Below are 22,774 nucleotides of genomic sequence, written 5' to 3' on the forward strand. Positions count from 1 at the left end.
AATGATTGCTATAAAAAACAAATTATTAATATTAATAAATGAACATAGTGAAGTGACAGGATACAAAATCAATATGCAAACAGTGCGTAAGAGGAAAGAAAAAATTAAGAAAACATTGTATCAAAAGGTAAAAATAATTGGGAGTAATTTAACAAAGGAGGTAAAAACACCTTCCTTATATATATCAATGTATTGAACTATAAGACATTGTTAAAAGAAATAGAAGAAAAGACACAATGAAACTATTCCATTCATGGATTGGAAAAATAAATATTACCAAAAGCAATTTCAGATTCAACACAATCCCTTTCAAAATCCCAGTGGTGTCTTCAAGGAAATTTTAAAAAAGAACTCTAAATTTTGTATGGAACTAGGTAAGACTTTAGTCAAAATAATCTTTAGCAAAAAAAGAAAAACTGAAATATCTCTCTCCCTGATTTCAAACTTTACTACAAAGTGGAGAACACAACAGGCAGATCTACTGAAATACACTGCTGAGGGGAGCAGCAGGTGAGTCAAGAGAGGTCTGCTATGCCATGTGGGTAGCTCCCTAGCTGGGGATCGAACTCATGCTACATTGGCTGTGGACAGCTTCATAATTTGCATCTTACCCTTTGCGCCACCAGGGAGGCCCAGAAAACACTAATTTGAAAACATATTTGCCCTCTTGTGTTCATAGCAGCCTTTTCTCATAAACCAAGATATGCAAATAACCTACACGTCCATCAATAAATGACTGGATAAAGAAGATGTTTCACTTAACTTAATGGAATACTACTCAGCTAATGAAAAAGACAAAATTATGCCTTCTGTAACAACATGGATGGAACAAACATACAAACAAAAAAATCAAACATGGTTCACAGTGGTTAAGCTAAACATAGTAAGTCAGAAAGTAAATGACAACTACCAGATGGTTTCTCTCATATATGAAATACAAACAACCAAAACAAACAAATTAACAAAACACAAAAAATGTATCTCATTGACTATGTGACAATATGATGATTACCAGAGGGGAGTACAGGGTGGGAAGACAGTGTAAAGGGGTAAATTTGATAGTGTGGATGGCACTGGACTTTGGTGGTGGTGCAGGGAGGAATATATACATATCAAGGTATGAAGTCGTACACCTGAAATTTACATAGTATTGTAAACCATTAGTCAATCAATAAAATTTTTTACAATAAATTTTAAAAATAAAATAAACATTAAACAAAGCGCCCATGAGACCTGTTCACAATTTTAATTTTTCACATAAAACATAAAAAGTTTTCAACCTTTTCTCCTAAAGTCCAAAGTAACTGAATTAATTTCAAAATGGTCTGACAACTGCAACATCAACTTTGACATAATGGTGTTCAGAAAGAATTTCTGCTAACTTCTCAGGTCTACCTCAGGAATTAAGAAAATAAATTTCATGACAGAGTAAGCTATTACAGACCCTCTGGCCATCTGCTTGTTACATTTAAGTAATTTAATTTTCAGGAAATGGAACATTTGGTCAAGTTCAGGAAAGAAAAGTGTCCATTCACACCTAACAGATTGATGACATACCCATGGGGTGAATGAAAGTTTTCTCTCCAAGTAAGGGAAGAAATACCATTTGGAGATAAGGAAAAAAAAATTTCCTGACTCAATTGCTTAGAGAAATCTTATGTAATCAATGGAAACTTGTTACTGAAAATAAATACTTTTATAAAATGAAATTTTATATATGAGAAAAGAAAGATTAAACTAATTAAGAGCTTTAGTTTATGTGTACATTCCATTTTATGTTGCATATATTTTTCTTCTGTGTTGAACAGTATTTCATTGGTACTTATTTTCTTTAATTCTATGAGTTCTTTTATTATAAAAATGGAGCTGAGAACTCATTCCATGCACTTAGCTATGATAAATCAGAGATTTACTTTTCTTTTCTTTCTCTACATTTGGGATTATTGTGCACAAACATATGACAGGTGGGAAAGAGGGGAATTAGAAACAATATATCTTTTCAATAGATTATTTAGGAGCAATACAGCTTTCATACCTGAACTTCTAACTAATTTTCTATCAAATGGCTAAGTGATTTAGCTGATACTGAGACAGAAAGTCTTAAAAGAGATGTGTCCAGGATTTAAATTTTAAATGGCATGCAGAGCAGAAGGAAGAATTTTCCACTGTGCAGTGGTGTGGGTGGGGACATGAGGTGCCTTTGTGGGAGGGAAAACACTGAGGCTTTGCTGATTCTCATTCCTGCCAGTTTTCCAGGGTTGAGAGAAAAGCACAATTTATCCATTCTCCAGTCAAAGTTGCAAACAATTTAAGCTTCATTTACTGGTGTTAGAAACCATAAATACCTAATGTCTTATGAAAGGGGAAGTAGCATGTAAATTCCCTGATAGATACTAATAAAAAGTCATTTTGTAGAGAGATGATTATATACTTAATGATAACAACCAAGTTAACATGATAAGCTCAGCTATCTCTTCTAAATTTCAGATATCATTGACTGAAATTCAGATCAATGGAGCCACAATCAAATTTAACTGAACCTGGAAACTTAGAAATGTTCACTTCATTCCTGTAAGAACTGTTTTCTCCTACTAGCTATCTGAACTGGAATATATATATACACACACACACACACACACAAATAAATATATATACACACACACATTTTTAAAGATTTATTTATTTATGTATACATATAAGAACTGGGGTGTAGGCCAGAGGTGCGGAGGGGGGATATGAGAGGATTCACCAGAGTAAGAGTGGGGAGCAGAACAGTCAGATCCACTGAAATACACTGCTAAGGGGAGCAGCGGGCGAGACAGGAGAGGTCTGCTACGCCCTGTTGGTCAACTACCTAGCCGGGGACTGAACTCATGACAGTGGCTGGCGAGAGCTTGATAGCGCTGAGACTTTGACCCCTGCACCACCAGGGAGCCCCTGAACTGGACCATACTTTTACTTTCATTTGCAACTAAGAAACACAGAATAATCCTGGTTTAATACAGTTCAAAATTCTGTGGAACAAAGAATAAAGTGAGGCATCTCCATTAAATGCTAATCACAATAGATATACTGTGCACAGATATCAAGAAAGGGAATCAACTCTCAGCTGGGTAACTTTGTAATTCACAATTTAATATTGTTTTCAACTTAGTTATAAGCCCTATGTATTATATAACATAATATTAGCCCATGAAATAAAAAAAAAAATCAATTCAATATTTGCATGGCAAAAAAAATCAATAGTCCCTGATACATAACTTCTGTACTGCTCTATCTCCATTAACCTATCTATACATTTTTCAATCTGTACTTCACAAACTCTGGAAATACTTTATTCTAGTTTTACATCCCAGAGTTTCTGCAAACACATGTTAAATATAATTAACTCCTCTCCTTTCCTTAAAAAGGAGAAGCTAAATGTAGAAGGGGTGAAGGAGTAAGTAGAAAACAACACTTAAAAAAATCTTCTCATCATCTCTTATTTTCCCAGCCTTTCTTAACTTTTAACCTTCATTAGGAATTATTCAGATTAGACACATGAATGAGAAAATGTAAACACAAGTTCTTGATGTCCTAAGCCTATCATCTAGATCATACACTGAGGCTCACTCCATCAGTATTTGTAGATGTCTGAATTTGTTACTGTACTTTTCTCAGGCTGGGGAGTGATTTCTATGAAGAGAACTTTGGAAAGACCTCCCACAGCAAGAATCTTTTATGTACTCCAGTACCACCCACCTCCAACCAGGCCAGAATTTCAAGTTGAATGTAGGCTAAAGGGTATACAATTTGAGCACCAGCAACAAAGGTTTCAAAGACAAAACATTAATGACTAATACTTTAAAAAGAATCAGTGTTAGTAAACATTCTATCCACAAAGTATGAACCCCCTCTCCTCCATGCCATTACTCAGTTTGTGTTTTGGTTTAGGGGAAAGGCAAGAATTAAAAGTATGTCATGTTCAAATAAGGAAATTGGAATTTTTACATCAAGATGTGTTTATCTTAAAGTTGAAAAATGGATCAAATATCTGAACTTTCTTTTTCTATTTGATATCAAATATGTAGGAAAGGAGACCCATCTGGAACACTTTTTTTTTTTTTTTTTTTTTTTTTTTTTTTTTATTATTGTGTTAGTCTGCCTGGCTGGGAATATGGACACATGAACCAAATCTCATTCTGGTGTTAGATTTAAAGTGTAATTTTTAACAAATCCTATCACTGTAGCCCAGCTTGTATATTTTGATGTTAGCATTCCAGAAAGCATAAATGTCTATTATAATATTAACTGAACTGTGTAGATACAAAATCCATCTGATTTCTGAAGGGAACTGTATTATGTAGGCCTATTGCATAGGATTAAAATATTGAACATTATATGCAAAGAGGTCAAACGATGATATCTGACATTTGTTAGTGTTCTGTGGCAAAATTCATTTAAACTAAAATATGCTCAAATTAAATAAACTCTTAAGTAGGAGATGCCACCCTCTTTATTAAGTGAAAAACTGTATTCACTTCAAAGAGGTGGAAACAGTATACAAATTTTCTGAACTGTGAAAAGGAGGTGCTCTTAATTCCTACTCCCTCCTCCATGAAGAAACTCAAAAGACCACTGTTTTTCTGAAAAACATGTTGGGACACACTGATGAATATAACACTTTATATTGTAATTATTCAATTTAGGCCCACAAAACACTCCTGTGAAGCAGCATACCAAGTCAGATGAATTCTAATCCATAATTAAGGAAACCAAGTTTAAAAAGGTATTAACCAAAATATGGAAAAATTGACCTGGAACCTGGACTTCTGACACTAAGTTTTCATTATGACTAACTTATTTTTTTTATAAAGATTTATTTATTTATGGGCCTCCCCGGTGGCACAGCAGTTGAGCGCTGGGTTGCGAAGCTGCCCGTAGCCTCTGCAGTGCAGGTTCAATCCCGGGCCTCCAGGTGAGGGTCCTACATGGCACGCAGACCTCTCCTGCTGCCCGCTGCTCCCCTCAGCAGTGTACTTCGTTCTTTCTGCCTGTTCTATTCTCCGCAATGGCTCTGGTGAATTCTCTCACCCTCCGGCGACTCTGACTGTACCCAGTGCTTGTATAAATAAATAAAAAAAAAATCTAAAAAAAAAAAATTATTTATTTATACAAGCACTGGGTACAGTCAGAGGCATGGGAGGGTGAGAGAATTCACCAGAGCCAGAGTGGGGAACAGAACAGGCAAACTGATGAAATACACTGTTGAGGGGAGCAGCGGGCACAGCAGGAGAGGCCTGTGGCGCCATATGGGACCCTACCGGCAGCGGGGAACGAACTGGCACTGCAGAGGCTGCAGGTAGCTGTGCGGCCCAGCACTCAACCGCTGCACCACCAGGGGAAGCCCATGACTAACTTCTTATCAAACACATATCTATTCAGAAGTTATTCTAATTTTGTTCCCTTTCCTTATATGAGTTCTGTATTTTCCTCTAACATATATATGTGTATATATATATACACATATGCTATACACACACACTCTTCATCTATGGCCTTTACTTTGTGGAGCATGAGGAAGAAAACAAGATTACCTAAGAATTGCAAAACATAAAACAATTTCATGAAAATTCTGCATGCCATAAAATACAAAGAAATATTTGAAGAAATATAATAAACATATTAGCTAAAACAAGAAGTATAAACTAACCTCTAGCTACACACCCAAAGAGAAAGCACTCAAATTTTGCATACATTTTTCCTAAGTAAATAAATATTGACTCCTTTATAATTTAAAAAAATCACCAATTTGCAAAAATTTTCATTTTCCCACCCACACTTAACAATGTTTTTCTCTGGTTTTCTATCATGATTATATCTTTTCCACCTACTCCTGACCATATTTTATACTAATAGAACATAGTCATTTATTTAAAAGATATGTATTTAATCTTACTCCATTAAGAATGACTTTTAGACAAAAGAGTCAAGGCAAAGGATACTTTATTGTCCTATTCGTATGCCCTACAATTCTGTATCTTCCTGGTTCCTTCAGTTGTGGTTTAAAAATTCTTTAACAAATACTTACTGAGTCACTACAGGGACCAAACATCTATTAAGGTGTGTTGAGTCCTACACAAGGCTTTGAGTCAACCATGCCCTTTGCTATGACGACATTAGGTTCACTATAGGTTCTCTACATATGGAATTCAACATCAAGTTATTTGAACTTAGGAGCTAGACTTACAACTCAGTAGTGGTAAAACCAGTAACATCTAATAAGTTGGAACCTTTGCTAAGTTTCATAAAATTATTACATTCCATTCTCACGACACCTCTACCAGGTTTTCTATAGAATAAAACTGAGGCTCAGAGAGCTTAAGTAAATTAATGAGGGTGCTAAGAACTCATACATATCTGAAATTTGAACCCAAGGCAGACTGACTCAAAAACACAGGCTCTTTAAACATGTGTTATGCAATGCCTTTATTCTTTTCTTGTACTCAAATCCATTTAGGACTGGGGTTCTGCCTGTTCTAACCATCATGCCTCAGACCTCCTTGCCATGATATCAAAACTCATTTGAGTGTAAGGATTTCTGAATGTGCCTGATAGTCCTCTCAACAAAATATCCATTTTACCTGTTATGACCTTGACAATTTGCCTTGAAAATTTGCCTTGACATTTTGGATTTCCTCTCTTCCTGACAGCAAATACCTTCCCTACAACTCATTCTATTTCTAAGCCCAGTGTACACAAGTGTTGTTATGTGTTACCAAACCCCATCCTGTTTTTGAGGTTCCAGTGCCTTTCAAGTTAACAGTATTACATATTCTCTAATTTCCTTTGCAACCTGAAACAATGACAAATAATTTTACAAAATCTTCCTACTCATTAAATACCATCATTTTTATATTAGATCCTACAATTTAATATTTTCTTTATACAAAGGTATTCTAATAAAGACCCTAAGAAAGAATTTTAAGAAACACAGTATATGATTTAAGATAATTTTGTCAAATGTGAATTGATAATGGATAATGTCTTTACTACTGTGTTTGGTAATATTGAAGCTGGGGGTAAAAAAAGGCACTGCTGACATCTTCAGATTACTTATAATCTATTACATAGACACATTCAATAACCATCAAAGTACTGCTTTATACTGAGACTAGAAACCATAATTAAACAAATCTCCAAAGCAGCATAACACAGTCATGGAGGATTGGTAAAAAATCAATCAAACATGCATGAGTCAAAAACCAAGATGGGTTTCTGGAATTGTGATTAAAAACTTAAGGATTTTCATACATTAAGAGTATGAGGGGCCTTCCTGGAGGCCTAGGGTTTAAGTCTCAGTGCTATCACCTCTACAGCCTGAGTTCAATCCCCAGCCAGGAAGCTAACCCATATATGGCACAGCAGGCCTTTCTTGTCTCACCCGCTGCTCCCCTCAGCAGTGTATTTCTGTAAATCTGCCTATTCTGTTCCCCATCTGTCTCTAGTGAATCCTCTTATCCCCCTCCCCTACCTCTAGCCTACACCCCAGTACTTCTATGAAAAAAAATTAAAATTAAAAAGAGTATGAGGACAATGGCTTTAAGAGAAATGATAGACTAAACGGAACAGGAGAGACAAAGTCCTTTGAGATCATCTTCAGTGCTAAAAGCCCGGAAAAGTAAACAAACTTCATAAAATAAGAAAAAGAAATCTATAAAGCTAGGAAGGGATACAATGAAAGCTCACTGTGGTCTTCAGATGGACGAGGGTAAGAGCAGGTGTTGTGGGAGAGAGGGAAGAAACAACTATCAGGAATTTTACCTACTACAATCATCAAGGCATTAAGTTGAAAGTCCAGAATAGTGGCAAAAGAATGGGAGTACTTTGACTGTCAATATTAACTGAAAATAGGCTCTAACAAAGTCATCGTGCCTTTAAACTTTCTTTTTATAATATGCTATCCACAAATACTGATCTGTTCACAATAATTTATTTTCAAAACATTTCATAATTCATAATCGCCCAAAAGTAACAAAATCCAGTCTACTTGGCACAGTTTCTAAGGTTCTTCTTGAACTCACATGACAACCATTTTCTGATTTTATTGGACACTCATACCACAGCAGTCTCCAAACTAGGTAGGCATACTCTGGGGGAACAGGAAGGTTTTTAGGAGATATGTGAGCAGAGGAAGTTTTAAGAAAAATTAGTTTGTTTATATCTGTATCTCTATTTCTTGGGCTACTGTGGACACTCAATAATTATAAGTTGAATGAATGAATGAATCTTAACAATTCATAAATACTCTACTAATACATATCTCTTTGAGAATAACTCATATCTCAGTAGCTTTCAAATTCTCCAACCAAAAGTTTCCTCTGACAATCATTATTCTCCCACTTCCCCAGGGAAGATAATCTTCTTACCCATTTTAAATATTGCTAGTGCATCCTGTCATGGGAAAGAAATCCCTCTAGCATAAAAATTTTAAATACTGTTTTCGTATGAAGTGAATGACCCCAATAATTTAGAGATCAGATTATTTGGAACTTAGTTTCTAATTCTCACTTTGGCCAAAATTATAAAAGATTAATGAATTGTTAAAAGAGTGGATTAATAAAATTTTGAAGATAAATCACTGCCCGCCTTTCAATATTTCACCAGCGCTGTATTTCTCTGTGAAGCTCTTCCCTATTCCAAAATTCTGGCCTGTCATAACCCATGACTTCTGTCACTAGGCTTCCAGAGCTATCCTGTCTTGCAACTCCTTATAATAAGTTACTATCCAAATAGTTTATAAACATCTAAAAAGTTTCATTCTTTTTTTATGACCCAGAGGTCCAATGATTTGCTTTGCATAATGGAAGTACATGCTTCACAGGTAATACTGAATAAATATTTTAATTAATTGAAGAAAAAGGTTCTCACCTAAGAAGTTAGGAGAATGACAGCAAAATATAAGAAGTTAGGAAGAGTATCTTGCAGAGAAAAACACAAGGATTGAGCATTGGTACTAAGCTGGTTGGTTTGCGTTAAGAGGATCACAAGCAAAGTGGAGATATCCTAAGGACAGAACTATGAGCTGAAGTGTCTGTGAAAATTCAGAGATCAAGAAGACAAACTAAGGAATGACAGTCATTCTGGGAAAAGATTACAGATGACTGTCTTCTAGTGGATGATCTCACCCTGAGACAGCGTTCCAAAGTAGCATAAACTATTTAGATAAATGGACAAAGTTCAAGAAGACAGAAGAGGTAACAGAAAGAGAAGCAGGATTTAGTAAGTTCAGGGTTGAAGTGAGAAGATCTATAAAGAAGCAAATTACCACTACTGTCCCAGGACCCATTAGTCAAGCAGGATAAAGATAAAATATACTCAAAGGGTGCTAGCTGGGTGGAGGTAGAAAACAAGAGTAAGGAAAAAAAAGTACCTTGAATTTTATTTAAGACATGGAAACCAAAGATGAGAGGGAATTTATGAATCAGAATTGAAAACATCAATCTGAAATAGAACAGTAGCAAAGGGACAGACAGTGAGAGGCAGTCTGGAAAAATTAAAACCACATTTTGTTGTTGCTGTCTTATTTGGAAGTAAGAGAGAATTTAATGGAGAGAGGAGCACTTCACAGAAGAGAAAACAGAATGAGAGGGGTGATTTTGGGAGATAAGAGCAAAGGGATACATTTAATTTATGGCTGTGGAATAGAACACTTTTTTTTTTATATTCTGTATCTGACACTGTCTAAATTCCAAAATGCTTTTATACAAATCATAAATAAGATGTGTTCAAATTGCTCCTTATATAGATAAATTGCTGACATTCAAGAAAAGGAAAAAATAGTAGATAAATTTGAATTATATTCGTAAGTATTATACTAAATCATTTTATGGATTTTGATATTGTAATATTCACAAATAAAAATTAATTTTAACCAAGTAAGCCTGTGTTGTTAATTATATTATATGTACTGTACCAATATTAAGTATCTTATAGAGTTAAGATTTCTAAGTCGTCTAAGTTATAGTTAAATCTCCTTATAAAGATCAGTTTTCTCCAATATCTCAAATAATTATAAAACAACTCTTTATTTTTATTTTGTTGATATGAATGGAAAAATACAAATAAGTCAAATTTTTTAGTCTTTTAAATCAAGATGCACCTTTAGAATAACAATATAAATAGGATCCCATGGGAATTTAATTAAATATGTTTCCCATCCACATTAATTTACATTCTTCTATAACATAAAGAGGATGATGAGGCATTTACAGAAATGAAAACAGAGCCATTCTAATTGACATAAATAAGGCTCTATCTTGTGATCCTTACACAACAGGATTCATTTCCACCTTAATCTTTTAACTATTAGAAATATCTAAAGAGGGCCTCCCTGGTGGTACAGACAGTTGAGGGCAGTGCTCTGAAACTGTCCACAGTCTCTGCAGTGCAGATTAGATCCCGGCCAGCTGTGGAGATACCCACATGGCGCGGCAGACCGCTCCTGTCTCTCCCACAGCTCCCCTGGGCTGTGTATTCCAGTCTGCCTGCCTGTTCTGTTCCCCGCTCTGTCTCTGGTGAATCCTCTCACCTCCTGCACATCTGGTCTGTATCCCAGTTCTTGCATACATAAATAAATTAAAAAAAAAAAGAAATATCTAAAGAGCTTAGTTTTCTAATAATTGAATCAGGCTGTGGAAAGCCTTCAATTAGATTATATAGAGAAGATGATATGGAAACAGAAATGATAAAACTACTTTTTCATACATGCCATATTTATATACTTTTGAAGTCTTCTATAAGATAAAGTGAATTTTTGCTTTACTTTTATAAAAACAAAAGCAAATCTAATTTTTACCAGAGGAGCGGCGGAGCTATATGAGGAAGATTTTCTTTCATCTGACACTTCAAAGAATCAGAAAGTAGAAAGGCCTGGGGCAGAACTTGTCAGGCTCCAGGTACAACCATAACTTTCATAACCAGGGCACTAATTTTCACAAGCTAGAGAGCCACAAGGCAGAAGATACCAAAAGCTACTGGGTATTACTTTCACGTCCAGAAGAACAGAATTTCGCTTGTCATGGTAGTAAAAATAAAAATAAACCTTCCCCACTGTTCATTTGATTTCAATCATAGTATACTTTTGGGGAATATAGCAGTGAGCTAGTGAGAAACCCCTATTCCCAATATCACTTTGTCTTTTTAGGTCCAAAATGTGAAGGCTTTCTTTTGATTAAAAAAATACAAGATGAAGCAATGAGGGCTTTCAAAGACCAAACTATACCCAATCTTTCTTAACGAACCAAACAATTAACCATTAATAGTAACCGCCATCTATACTTTTGCTACATGTTTGTACAACTATGTGTGTCCTCATAAGTGACAATCTGGTGTTTTTATAAAATACAAATTCATCAGATATTTGCCAAGCATCCAGTATGTGCCCAGAAAAATTTCTAGTGTTTGGGATATATCAGTAAGCAAACCAAGGATATCTGTCCTCTTGATGGGCAAATTCTAGTAGAGGGGCTGGCTGTAACAAAGGGAAGAGAGACCCACAACAAATATAATAAATAAAGTTCTATTCCACAGTAATAAATGCTGTGGAACAAAGAAAACATGCATCAGGAAAGAAGAATGGGAGGCAGCAATGGGGAGGAGACTTGAATGAACGACAGTTTTAAGTAGGGTGTGAGACAAGTGCTTATGTTGGTGATATTTGAACAAAGACTCCAGGGAGATGAACTTGAACTTCCCTACCTCCAGATACTTAATTATAATCTGCTCTGAGAGGCTGATATATCTGATAATGATAAAAATGTGTTCAAATATTTTTTTCATTTGTTTTTATTTGGAAGACATGATGACTTTTCCACTTTCGATGAACACATTTTGAAACCACTAGCGACTTCATGATACAGTATGAACTCATGAACCCTGTATTGCCATATAATTAAACTTAGTTTTTTTTTTAAATAAATTTTATTTTTATATTCCCCATACAATTGCAACCCCCTTATTTTGACCCCAATCCCTCCCCTCCCCGCCCCCCATCCCCTATAGAGTGTCTCTGGTTCATAGTTTTTTGTTGATTTTGATTTTCACTTTCTTATAGTTATTCATTTTCCTGGTCCCTTATTTAAGTTTTCTAGATTCCTGCTATGAGTGAGACCATCCGGTATTTTTCTTTTTCTTTCTGGCTTATTTCGCTGAGCATGATCCCTTCCAGTGCCATCCATGTTGCTGCAAATTGCATGGGTTTATCTTTTTTGAATGTTGAGTAATATTCCATGGTGTATATGTACCACATCTTCTTGATAGTTTTAATAAGACTCATTGTAAGATTATGTGATTGAAAATTTAATACATAAATATGTTATAAACACTTGATTAAGATTGAAAATTTAATACATAAATGTGTTATAAATACTTGATTAAGCTGAGTGATCCTAGTTAAAAACCTGTGACAGCAAAAGTCTGTGTTTTTTTTTTTTTATTCCTATGTATCCACTGGACTTAGAAATATTATTAACTAATGATATGTCCTCAATAAATACCAGTTTGATTAACAAAGCAAAGAATGCTAGGGAACAGTGTGGTTGAGTGATAGGTGATGAGAATTGAGGACTTTTCAGATTTTAGACCATAATATGAGAACTGCTGGACCTCTCCTCACTCTCAAGAGGCAAAATTTACTTTCAACCTAACCAAATTCTTAGAAAACCACATGATGAAAATTTTGCCAAATGTGTGTTTATTGTGTCTGAGTTGCTGATTGTATCTTCTCTTTCAGAAGAAGAGGTGTGTTTTGTTTTCATCAAAACTACCTTCTACCACAGAGTCAGCAACTGATATTAATAATATGTTGACAGGTTTGGGTGAGACAATTGAAAGGCCTAGATCAGAGAATTAGACCTTCTACACATAATCAGGCTTCTGCAATTGTAACCAAATGGAGAAAGATATATCCACATTTACCATGAAATTCCTCTCATGCCCTGTAAGGAAGGATAAATGTCTCTGTAAATACGCCAGCTCCATAGGTTGGTATGCTGCAAAAGCACTGGCCTTTATGTCACTGTGTGGAGACTGGGAGAGTGGGAGGCAGGTTTGAGATGTCATTTATTACGGTTTCACATATCTGTTTCAGCTCAATGTTGACAAGAATAAAAAAAAATAATTTTTGTTTTGGTAGTTGATTAGCAAGCACTATGAATCTGAATTGGCATCTTAAGATTAATGGTTATCTTCTTCCACAAAAGCAGAGAATATCATGATAGTTCTTTGTTTTACATTAATTATCCAAAAGCACAAACACACCATTTTTTTTTTTTAAATTCTGAGTCTCAGGAAAGTCTATGACATTTTTCTGAGTTCAGTAAACATTATTTTCAGTTACACACATGAGTTCTTTTAGGGCCAAAAAAAAATGTATCTGTTAAACATTTTATTGTATGAAACTCAATAAATGGCAGCTGAATGAAACAATAAATGAAGAAATGTGATCTTGTTTTGTTTTGCTAACAATGTTCCAATGAATATTATTCAATAGAACTATGAATTAGAAATTATGATCAGCTTGCAGGACAACTAGAGAATTAATGGCCATTATCAATGGTCTACATTATCTAAACTGGATAGTTATATGGTCTACGTTTAGTAAACAACTGCACAAATTCATTGTGGTCTGCAGAAAGTTTTAATGGTTACTTTATACTTAGTAGTATCTTTTATTAAGAAATCCTGATTCAAAAAGGGACTGGAACTAATGAAAGAAGTTAAGTAATGTGCACAGTGTTAAATGAAAGACAGTGAGAGGCAAAGAAGACATTAACAATATCAAGATGATCTGATTCTCAGACATACATTACTCAATTACCTGATATACTGACAGTTACAAACTCAATTCATGTAATTATCACAGCATAAAGGAGGAATGTTTATGAAGGATAGGTCATTTATAATGTAAAACAAAATGGTCTCAGCATGTCCATTCTGAGCAAATGCTGAAACATTATCCATTTAATGAGTATTAATAATATATTAAAACCTAGAATTACGTACATTAAAAAAGAACTGCTTTCTAGCTTGAACAGAGTTACTACCCACTTTGATACTTGGTCTGTCTTTTCAGTTATTTTAAAGTGTTCCTAAATATCTATGCTACAGATATTTGGAATACTATTTTTTTTTTTGGTTCTGCAGGAATTGAGGGAGTATTTAATAGCCCACAAATGAAAAGCAAGGATGTACCTGTAGAATTGCAACCTCATTACGAAGCTGGCTTTCTTGTTTCGTTGGAAATCTTAATTTGTCAATGATTTTAATAGCTACATCTCTTCCTGTTTTACGATGTTTTCCTTTAAAATAAGAAAGGAACATATTAACACTAGCTATTAAATATCATATATATTGAAGAACACTAGAATTTATAAAGCAACTTACAGGAATTATAATAATGTTTCACTGAATAAATTAGCATTTTTGAAGAGCAATGACTTATATCCATAAAGATTTCATTTCTTAACAGCATTATTCTAAATACAATTCATAATATAAAATTAGTTTAGAAGACAAAAGAACTGGGGGATTAAAAGTCATATGGATCAACCAAACAATATCTTCCTATAAAGTAGCTTTCAGAAACAAGATACTGAACCACTTAATGTAGGACAATTATAACCAGTGAAGATATTCTCCTTAAGAAAGTAAGATTTTAAAAAGATAAACTAACATGTTATAATGTAAAGATAAAAGTGTTATCTCTGCCACATACTAGCTTCTTGATTTTGATCAAATCACTTATATTTTCTGAATTATAGGTTCCTCATCTTCAGTGGTAAGGTTGTTCTGATAATTAGATGAAATAAAACATGCAAAGTACACGCAGTGCCCAGATAAGCATCCACACTCAAAGATGTCACTTATCTTCATTATAATCACTATCACCTGAAAGGCCCTTTATATATATTACATCAAATTTTATTTTCACAACAAACCTTTAAGGGAATCTATGAGGCATCCTCAAGTTCTTAACTTCTACAATTCCATACTGCAGTATGGAATAGACTAGAATAATGTTAATTGAACCTGAAGTGGAAAGTTAAAATAGTTCTAATAATGAAAAATAGATCTAAACACTCAAAAATTTTGTCACAATTACCTTGAAATTCCACTGTTTCAACATTTGTTGTAGATCTAATATTTCTTCCTCTTATGTTCCACTTCACTACTTCTTCTGACTCCTTGGAGACTGCTTCCCGTCACTATCAAATTGTTTTCACCTTTCTACTTCTATAACATGACTCCTTATGTTTGGCTCACTGCAATCTGTATTCCAACTCAGATATTTTACTGCAATATCTCTCACCAAGGTCACTGTTTCTTTATACCTACTTCTCTTTCACTCCAGTACTTGACATCACTTCTGAGAATGTTCATCCCACACATGCCTAATCTTAACTCCTTATTCTTCCGTGTGGAGACCTCCTCCTATTCCTGTTCCTCCAATGTTGGATGCCACAAATTATTTGGGACCCACTGATCTCTCTAACTTCATTCCTCACTCCTGCTTCACTACCACACTATGTGTAATCATGTATACTTATCATGCTCTAAATGACTTTTGACATGCAATTATCATACCATAGAGCAGTATTTTGTGAAATAATTTTTCTCCCCCATTATACTGCTACGTGTTAATAAAAAAGAGAATGGTTACTCATTGATACATCTTTTTCAAAAAATATTTAAGCATTTTATAAAAATCAATATTAGCTTGTAAAACAGAGTAGACCTTAACTAATTTTAAATTTAAAAAATCAGAATATCCTGTAACCCATATAAATAACACCGAGTGAGACATTTGATTATTCCAGAGCCCACCTACCTCACAAAAAATATAATTCATTACTAATTATATTAAGAAACTGAAACTTATGATGTCATTTTATAGGGCAGGCAAAACATTAATATGAAGTATTTCCAGAAGACTTGAAAAATGACCAACTGACTAGAACCTAAATAAGCGAAAGTAAAAATAATAAATTCATCCAAAGCTATGGAAAAAGATTAAAATTTAGTATTTCACTTTAAAAGTTAAAAAAAAAGTTAACCTAAGGAAAAAAATATATATATGTGTCGTTAAAGATATCAGAATGAAAGGATTTTATGGTCTAGGAATGTGAATCAGTTTCTATAGTTATGACCATACATGCTAAAATGAAATGGGACTTATTTATAAATTATAACATCCTTGTTTCTCAATATTTTATTTACACAAACCAATATTTAACCAATATTGTGGTATTGTGTATAGAATTTGTCAATATTTAAGCAAAAGAAGCTTTTCAGGACTAGAAAAAAAATTTGAAAACAGATACATGCCAATTTTCTAACCAACGAGAAATTTCTAAAATGATAAAACACAGAGACAGACATAAAAATATATATGCATATGTCTTATCTTTAATATTTTACTGAGAGAGTATTTTTATAAACACAAGTAGCTAAAATTTATTAATAAAAATACTTAGGGAATTAGCCTACCTCCATAGACAATTCCAAACTGCCCAGAACCCAGTACTTCATCAGGAAAAATTTGATATACAGTGCTGATGTCCTAGAAGCACAAGTCCAGTGAAAACAAACATGAGGTGGGAAATAACATTAGCCCAAATAAATTATATAACTTTATTAGACATATAATAAATATTATTAAATAAATATTAAATATTTTAAACACAAATAAATATCAATGGTAGATAGAATAAATGTCAATGATAGATAGAATCTATACTACTACTACAGTGTTCAAAGCAAGTCCTCAATCAATGTGATTTTGTAATATTTTGAAAACTATTCTACTTTTAGTAGCAGAGATTTTCTAATGGTCAATCAGATATTTTTCAATTGAGAGAAATAGAACTTTAAACTGTACAATGCCATTTACTCTAAATATTCAAAAAGTGATTTGCTTTTTTGAGAAGGCGATTTGGAAATATCAGGTTATATAATCATGGTTCCCAAACCCGGTTTGAGTCCTAATTCCAACTCCTTCATTCTCTATAGCTAGAATGTTGAGGCTGCTCTTATCAATCATCCACATCCAGCTTAATCTAAACTGCAGAAAGAGGGAAATGAATCACTGAGAGCAAGTGGCACTATGAAAGGATGGTACAGTTCATTATGAACTTCTCATCTGTGAGATAACTCAATTCTTCCATTTCCACCTCCTTTGAAAGTATCAGGTTCCAAATGTCTACTCATTTCTCTTTGAAACTGTTAAGTAAAGCACTCTGTTTGATCTATATTTACAGTAGGTGATTTGATGACTTCATAAAACCATGATACACTACTTTTTAATTTTATGTATTCCTTTTAGAACCTGTCCAATTTTCTGCCTATCCTTCTCTCTCTCTCATACTCGTTGTCCTTTCAAAACATAGTTCTTTTATACTAAATCTTTCTCCCTTCATACCTCATCCATGCCTAACTTTTTTCCCTGTCCTTCCCCTCAAAATCAGCTACAAGTTTTCTCCATCCTGTGATCCTAAACAGGATAAGTTTAAGGTTGCCTAGAGATGAGAAAATAAATTAATACCACTACATTGTTCTAAGTCTCAGTGACTACATCTTCAAATTTAGTGGTTCAGTCATAATTTTCAGTGGACACAATGTCCAAACAGTTAATGACTCACAGGTATCTAGAATTTCCCAGCAAGCTTACAGGTTAATCTATGTTTATTTCCCCAAGTCTTCTCTGTATAAGCAAGAGCAATAGGAACCTTCAGGTATTAGAAACCTATCATGTTACTGACAGCACGAGACTTCTAACCTTCATTATGTTGTCTTCCTAATTCTCTAATTCATCTTTGCTTTTGGTTTATGCCAATACAGCAAAGGTCGCAAAGCTCTACTTCTTAGGAAAAGGAGTTCCATGGAGTTTATTCCTTCAAATATAAATTCATATCAGTGCCAATAAGGCTGTAAACTTTTTAAGTTCATTTGGTATTTGGTATAACAGATAAAATATAGTGAATGGTCTGCTTCATAGGATGAGGTGGAAATACCTTAATAATTTTTGGCTACTTAGCACAGCTACAAGCTATATCAAATAAAGCAAAGGATAGAGTGATCTCTAGTTTTCAAAAACCAAGCTGAAAGGAGGGAGCTATTATAGCACAGGTACCTAAGGTGCTAGAATATGGACCCGTAATTTTTGATTCACGCAATTTTCTGAGGTCTCCTTAATATGTATAAGTGACCGCAAGGCCATTTGCAACTCTTTGTTATGACAGCACACTTAGACTGCAATCAGGGAATAAGAACAGCCACGTACTTAAGCTACTCACCCATATCAAGGAGTTTAATGTATTTGGTATTGTGTAGCATCAATCATTAATATTCCAACACCAAGATGGACAAATGTGAAAAATCATGTCTTGTATTATAACAGCCTTTCTGAGGCAAATAATGGGTATTTAGCTCTATACTACATTATAGCAAATCACCAAAAGAATCCATGTAATGTAACATTTTTTGTTTCATTTTACATATTTTCACATCATTTCATATTTGCACAATATGTGCATTTTCATCTTGGTTATAGTCCCCAAACAATTCCCACCCCCCCTCCTTGTTTTGCTCCTATCCCTTCTCCCCTCCTCCCCCGCCCCATAGTATAACATTCTTAAAGTCTTTATGGAAGAAAAACATACAAATAGATTCTATTTTGTTTTTCAGAAAATACTGGAAAATTAAAATGTTAGATAAATATATATCTATTTTTTGGTGCTCCTATTTTCTAATAATATATCACACTACCACGTTTTATATTAGTAGGTATATACTCACCACATTTTCTTGAATCTGGCAATTTGATACTGAAATACTCACAGAAATATCTCCTGGAAATACATGTTAGAAAATACACAAAAACTAAGAGGGGTAATAGCAAAACAGGCAAATACATGTTTACTAATCAAGTTGCAGGGCTCTTTTCAAATAAATCATCACAATTAGCTTTTAAAAGGAAGGAAATAGCCTAACAGATTTTAAAATTTAAAATTTACTGTTAGTTGCTTTTAAAAATGTATTTTGTCAATTTAGAGTTTGGAGTTAAAAGACTTGGGTTCAAATACTGGCATGTCACTTCATAGATCTGGTATAGCTGAGATAACTTAGTCTCCCAAAGGACTTATGTCCTCACTTGCAAAACAGGCAAATCATTACTGTCTACCTATTGGGGTCTCAGGCATAAAATAGAAGCCTCATGTAGTGTTTCACAACATTAATATGTAGGTGAATTTTAGAGATAAATAAAAAAGTTGTGATCTATCATCACATAATTCACTATAATATAAAAATAGAACCCCCAAAAGTTTCATTATAAAAAGTCATTATGAAGTTTAAAATCACATTTTTGTACAGATATTTCTCTAAACTATGTTGCTAAAATTCATTTTCTCAGTACTGAGAAATTTTGGTAAAATCTATCACATTCTACTAATATGTAGAGATTTCTTCCTGGGATAAAACTATAGAGTTACTAAGTACTTTGTATCCCCAGTATTCTGCACAGAGGACCATATTAGTGGTTTTGGGTAGAATACGTTAATTCATATTTTCAAATAACAAGGCTGGCATTTTGGGGCCAGCTGATTAGATTATTTCTTCTTTCATGACCAACTGCTCTAATTTTCTGCTATTGCTATATACATAGGACTTGTATGAATTTGTTCAAATTCTAATATAAAATAAAATAGGATATTTTAATGAATGAAATGTCCTAGCATGAGTAGCAGTTCCTATATAGATACCCTATGTTCTCCAATAAACTAAATCATCCCCAATGAGGTTTTCTTCCTCTGTTTTACCGCGTTAGAAAACTAGCGACTCACTGTGCGAGTTGGTTCCTGAACCCACGGAGGAGCCCTTGGGAATGACAGGCATGAGGGCATGCTGGATTGCCATCTCCCACATCCTGGCCACATCTGCACCAACGCCACTGGTAAGGACACTGTTATTTGGTGGTGGGCTGGAAGGATTGACCACGTTTTCTCCCACATAATACACTACATTTGCTGTAGTGATTTCAAAACAGTGAGGATTAGTCCCATTAGGAATTAAAGCTGAAGGTTTTGCTGGTTCCAGAGATAAAATTTCTGATAAAGGAATTTCCTGTGGAAGAGAGAGTGCTGTTGATGTAGTTTATGAAAAAATATGTACACCTTCAAATAAACATTGCCAAGTGAGGAAGAGTACAGAAATTGGTCTCCAAAGACAACTTTGATATTGAAAAAAATTAATCACTACACTGTCTTCCAAGGGGTATGGAGTGACTGACAAATTTTTAATTTAAAAATTAATGAGGTTTTCTTCTTCTGTTCGCTGTGTAAAGTGGTCATAGGGAATCAACTTTGCCTGACCTGCATTAATTTTGAAGGAACACATCTATACTGTTTTCACTATGAACTTCTTCTGTAATCATATTTCATTGGTGATATGTTATGGTGTATTGTATTATTTCATGTAGAGAGAATGAAAACTGCTGCCAATTTTTTCTCAGTGGAAAGTGTTTCTTATGAATATTGGTAGTGCCTGAAGACATCACCCTCCTGATGTTTCTTAACCCCAGTTATGTGCTGCATAGGTGCTTTTAAAAAGCTGGATGTAGTGGATTTCATGAATTAACATTCAGCTAATCTGCTGTGACCCTGATTTTTCCAGTTAAGTCACACATCTCTGCTAAGAATTCAATTAAGCTTCGCCTTCTCCATCAATATCCCATGTGGCCAGAAGCACTCCCCAGGGAAATCTGGAATACACAGATGACTTTATGAGTTACAACTTGGTTCCCCAGAAATGTATAAACTGCAGAGAAGGTAAAGTCTCTCTTGGAGCACACATAAAACCAGTCATATCTGTTGGCTATATTTTGTATTTCTGATACTCTACAATGCCAGGGGCAAGGGGCATGAGACTCCAGTTAAGAAAAGAGAGACCCTTACCTTGTAGTACCTGCTTCCTGTGTCATTTTGAAAGAGGGTAATACACTTGCTATCCAATCTCCAATAGTGCCTTTTACGCTGAAACAGAAGTTAGTTTCATGATCTTTTAAAAACTTCAGAAGTACTCAATTGATGAAATCAAAATATTTTTTCAATAGAGACAGATTTAATGGTAGAAAGTACATGGATTTTGGACCAGAAAGATTCATACTCAATTTCAGCTCCTAGAAGATGACTACGTAACAAATCTGTGTGGATCAGAGCTATGAGTTAAAAGGAAGATGTATTAACATCTAGGATCTAGCACAGTGCCTGGCCTTTAGTACATGCAATGTAAATAGAAAATACCACTTTTAAATTTATTTGACAGCTTGAATAGAGCTAATGATGGATTTGTAGTAAGTAAAAAAATAAAAATGCTTATTAAAAGATAGAATGTTTAAACATTCCCATTATTTTAGAACATAAGGAATACCATGCTAATCCAGCAAGGATTCTCACTTCAACTAGGGGTAGAAGAATTTTGAACCTTACAATTACAGAATAGGGCCTCCTGGTGGCACAGGGGATAAAGTCACGGTGCTATCAAGCTATGCCAAGCACTTCAACAAGAGTTCAAACCCTAGACCAGAAGCTGACCCATATGGCACAGCAGACCTCTCCAGTCCTCGCCCGCTGATCCCCCAGCAGTGTATTTGAGTCAGTCCGCCTGTTCTGCTCCCCACTCTGTCTCTGGTGAATCCTCTCACTTCACCCCTTCCCACACATCTGGCCTGTACCTTTGTATGCCTAAATAAATAAATCTTTTAAAAAAAAGGAGCTAAAGAATATTTTTATATGGTAGGATTGACACCATGCTATTAACTTTCAAATAACTCCACCATCTCCTATGCTCATTACAAAGCTAAATTTCCACCATTTGGTGATCAGGTCCTTGGTCACTTTAGGAATATGCTCCATGAATTTAAGTGTTTGTGTATGTGTGTTTTCATATTTTTTTAAGGATTTATTTTTTTTATTTATACAAGAACTGGAGTACAGGTCAGAGGCACAAGAACGTGAGAAAATTCACCAGAGACAGAGCGGGAAGCAGAACAGGCAGACAACCGAAATGCACTGCTGAGGGGAGCAGCTGGTGAGGCAGGAGAGGTGTGCCACACCATGTGGGTTTCTCCCTGGCCGGCCAGGAATCAAACACACGCTGAAGAGGCTGAGGACTGCTGCACAGAGCAGCACTCAACCCGCTGTGCCATTGGGGAGGCCGTGTTATCATATTTTTAAAAGCAAAAACCCTTAACAATATTCTTGGTCTTTTCCAAAATCAATTTTAGAACAATCAAATGCATTAAATATGCTTTAAATGCTTCACATGAAGAAGAACTAGATGGTGTTCAACAATAAATCACGTGAATATTTCTCCAGCAGAGATGGTTGAGATTATAGATCAAGAAATTAGGTGTCCACTTATTTAAAGAAATTATGAAGATCAGATACATAGATAGATAGATAGATAGATAGATAGATAGATAGATGGAAGGTGATAAAGAAAACACCACTAGTGCTGAGAAAGAAGTTTATCACCCAATGTCCATTTGTTTACCTTTGAAATGTTTAATTTTTTTTCTCTTAAACACATGCAAAACCTCATCCATCAACTATTAGGAAAACCTGATACAGTGAAAAGCATCAGATTATATTGACAAATAAAATGTGTTGGTTTTTATCAAATGTGGTCAGTTTTTAAGTAAATACTTAAAGATTTAAGATGTACACAATATTAATCA

The 22,774-nt window shown here is 34.5% G+C and overlaps 1 protein-coding gene across 2 annotated transcripts in view; it reads right to left on the reverse strand.

The window, feature by feature from the left end:
- PRKD1 (protein kinase D1) overlaps window positions 1-22,774 on the reverse strand; it is a gene marked incomplete at both ends in the record, with an annotated part of 284,877 nt that overhangs the window by 23,902 nt on the left and 238,201 nt on the right. For both annotated transcript variants that reach the window (XM_084241020.1, XM_084241019.1), the window contains 5 exons: window positions 14,233-14,339; window positions 16,528-16,600; window positions 18,835-18,887; window positions 19,881-20,160; window positions 20,991-21,068. In XM_084241020.1, the coding sequence (XP_084097146.1) occupies window positions 14,233-14,339; window positions 16,528-16,600; window positions 18,835-18,887; window positions 19,881-20,160; window positions 20,991-21,068 (591 nt within the window). The remainder of the gene's footprint in view (window positions 1-14,232; window positions 14,340-16,527; window positions 16,601-18,834; window positions 18,888-19,880; window positions 20,161-20,990; window positions 21,069-22,774) is intronic.

The sequence above is a fragment of the Talpa europaea genome, assembly GCF_964194135.1.
Source record: "Talpa europaea genome assembly, chromosome: 8".
NCBI lineage: Eukaryota > Metazoa > Chordata > Mammalia > Eulipotyphla > Talpidae > Talpa > Talpa europaea.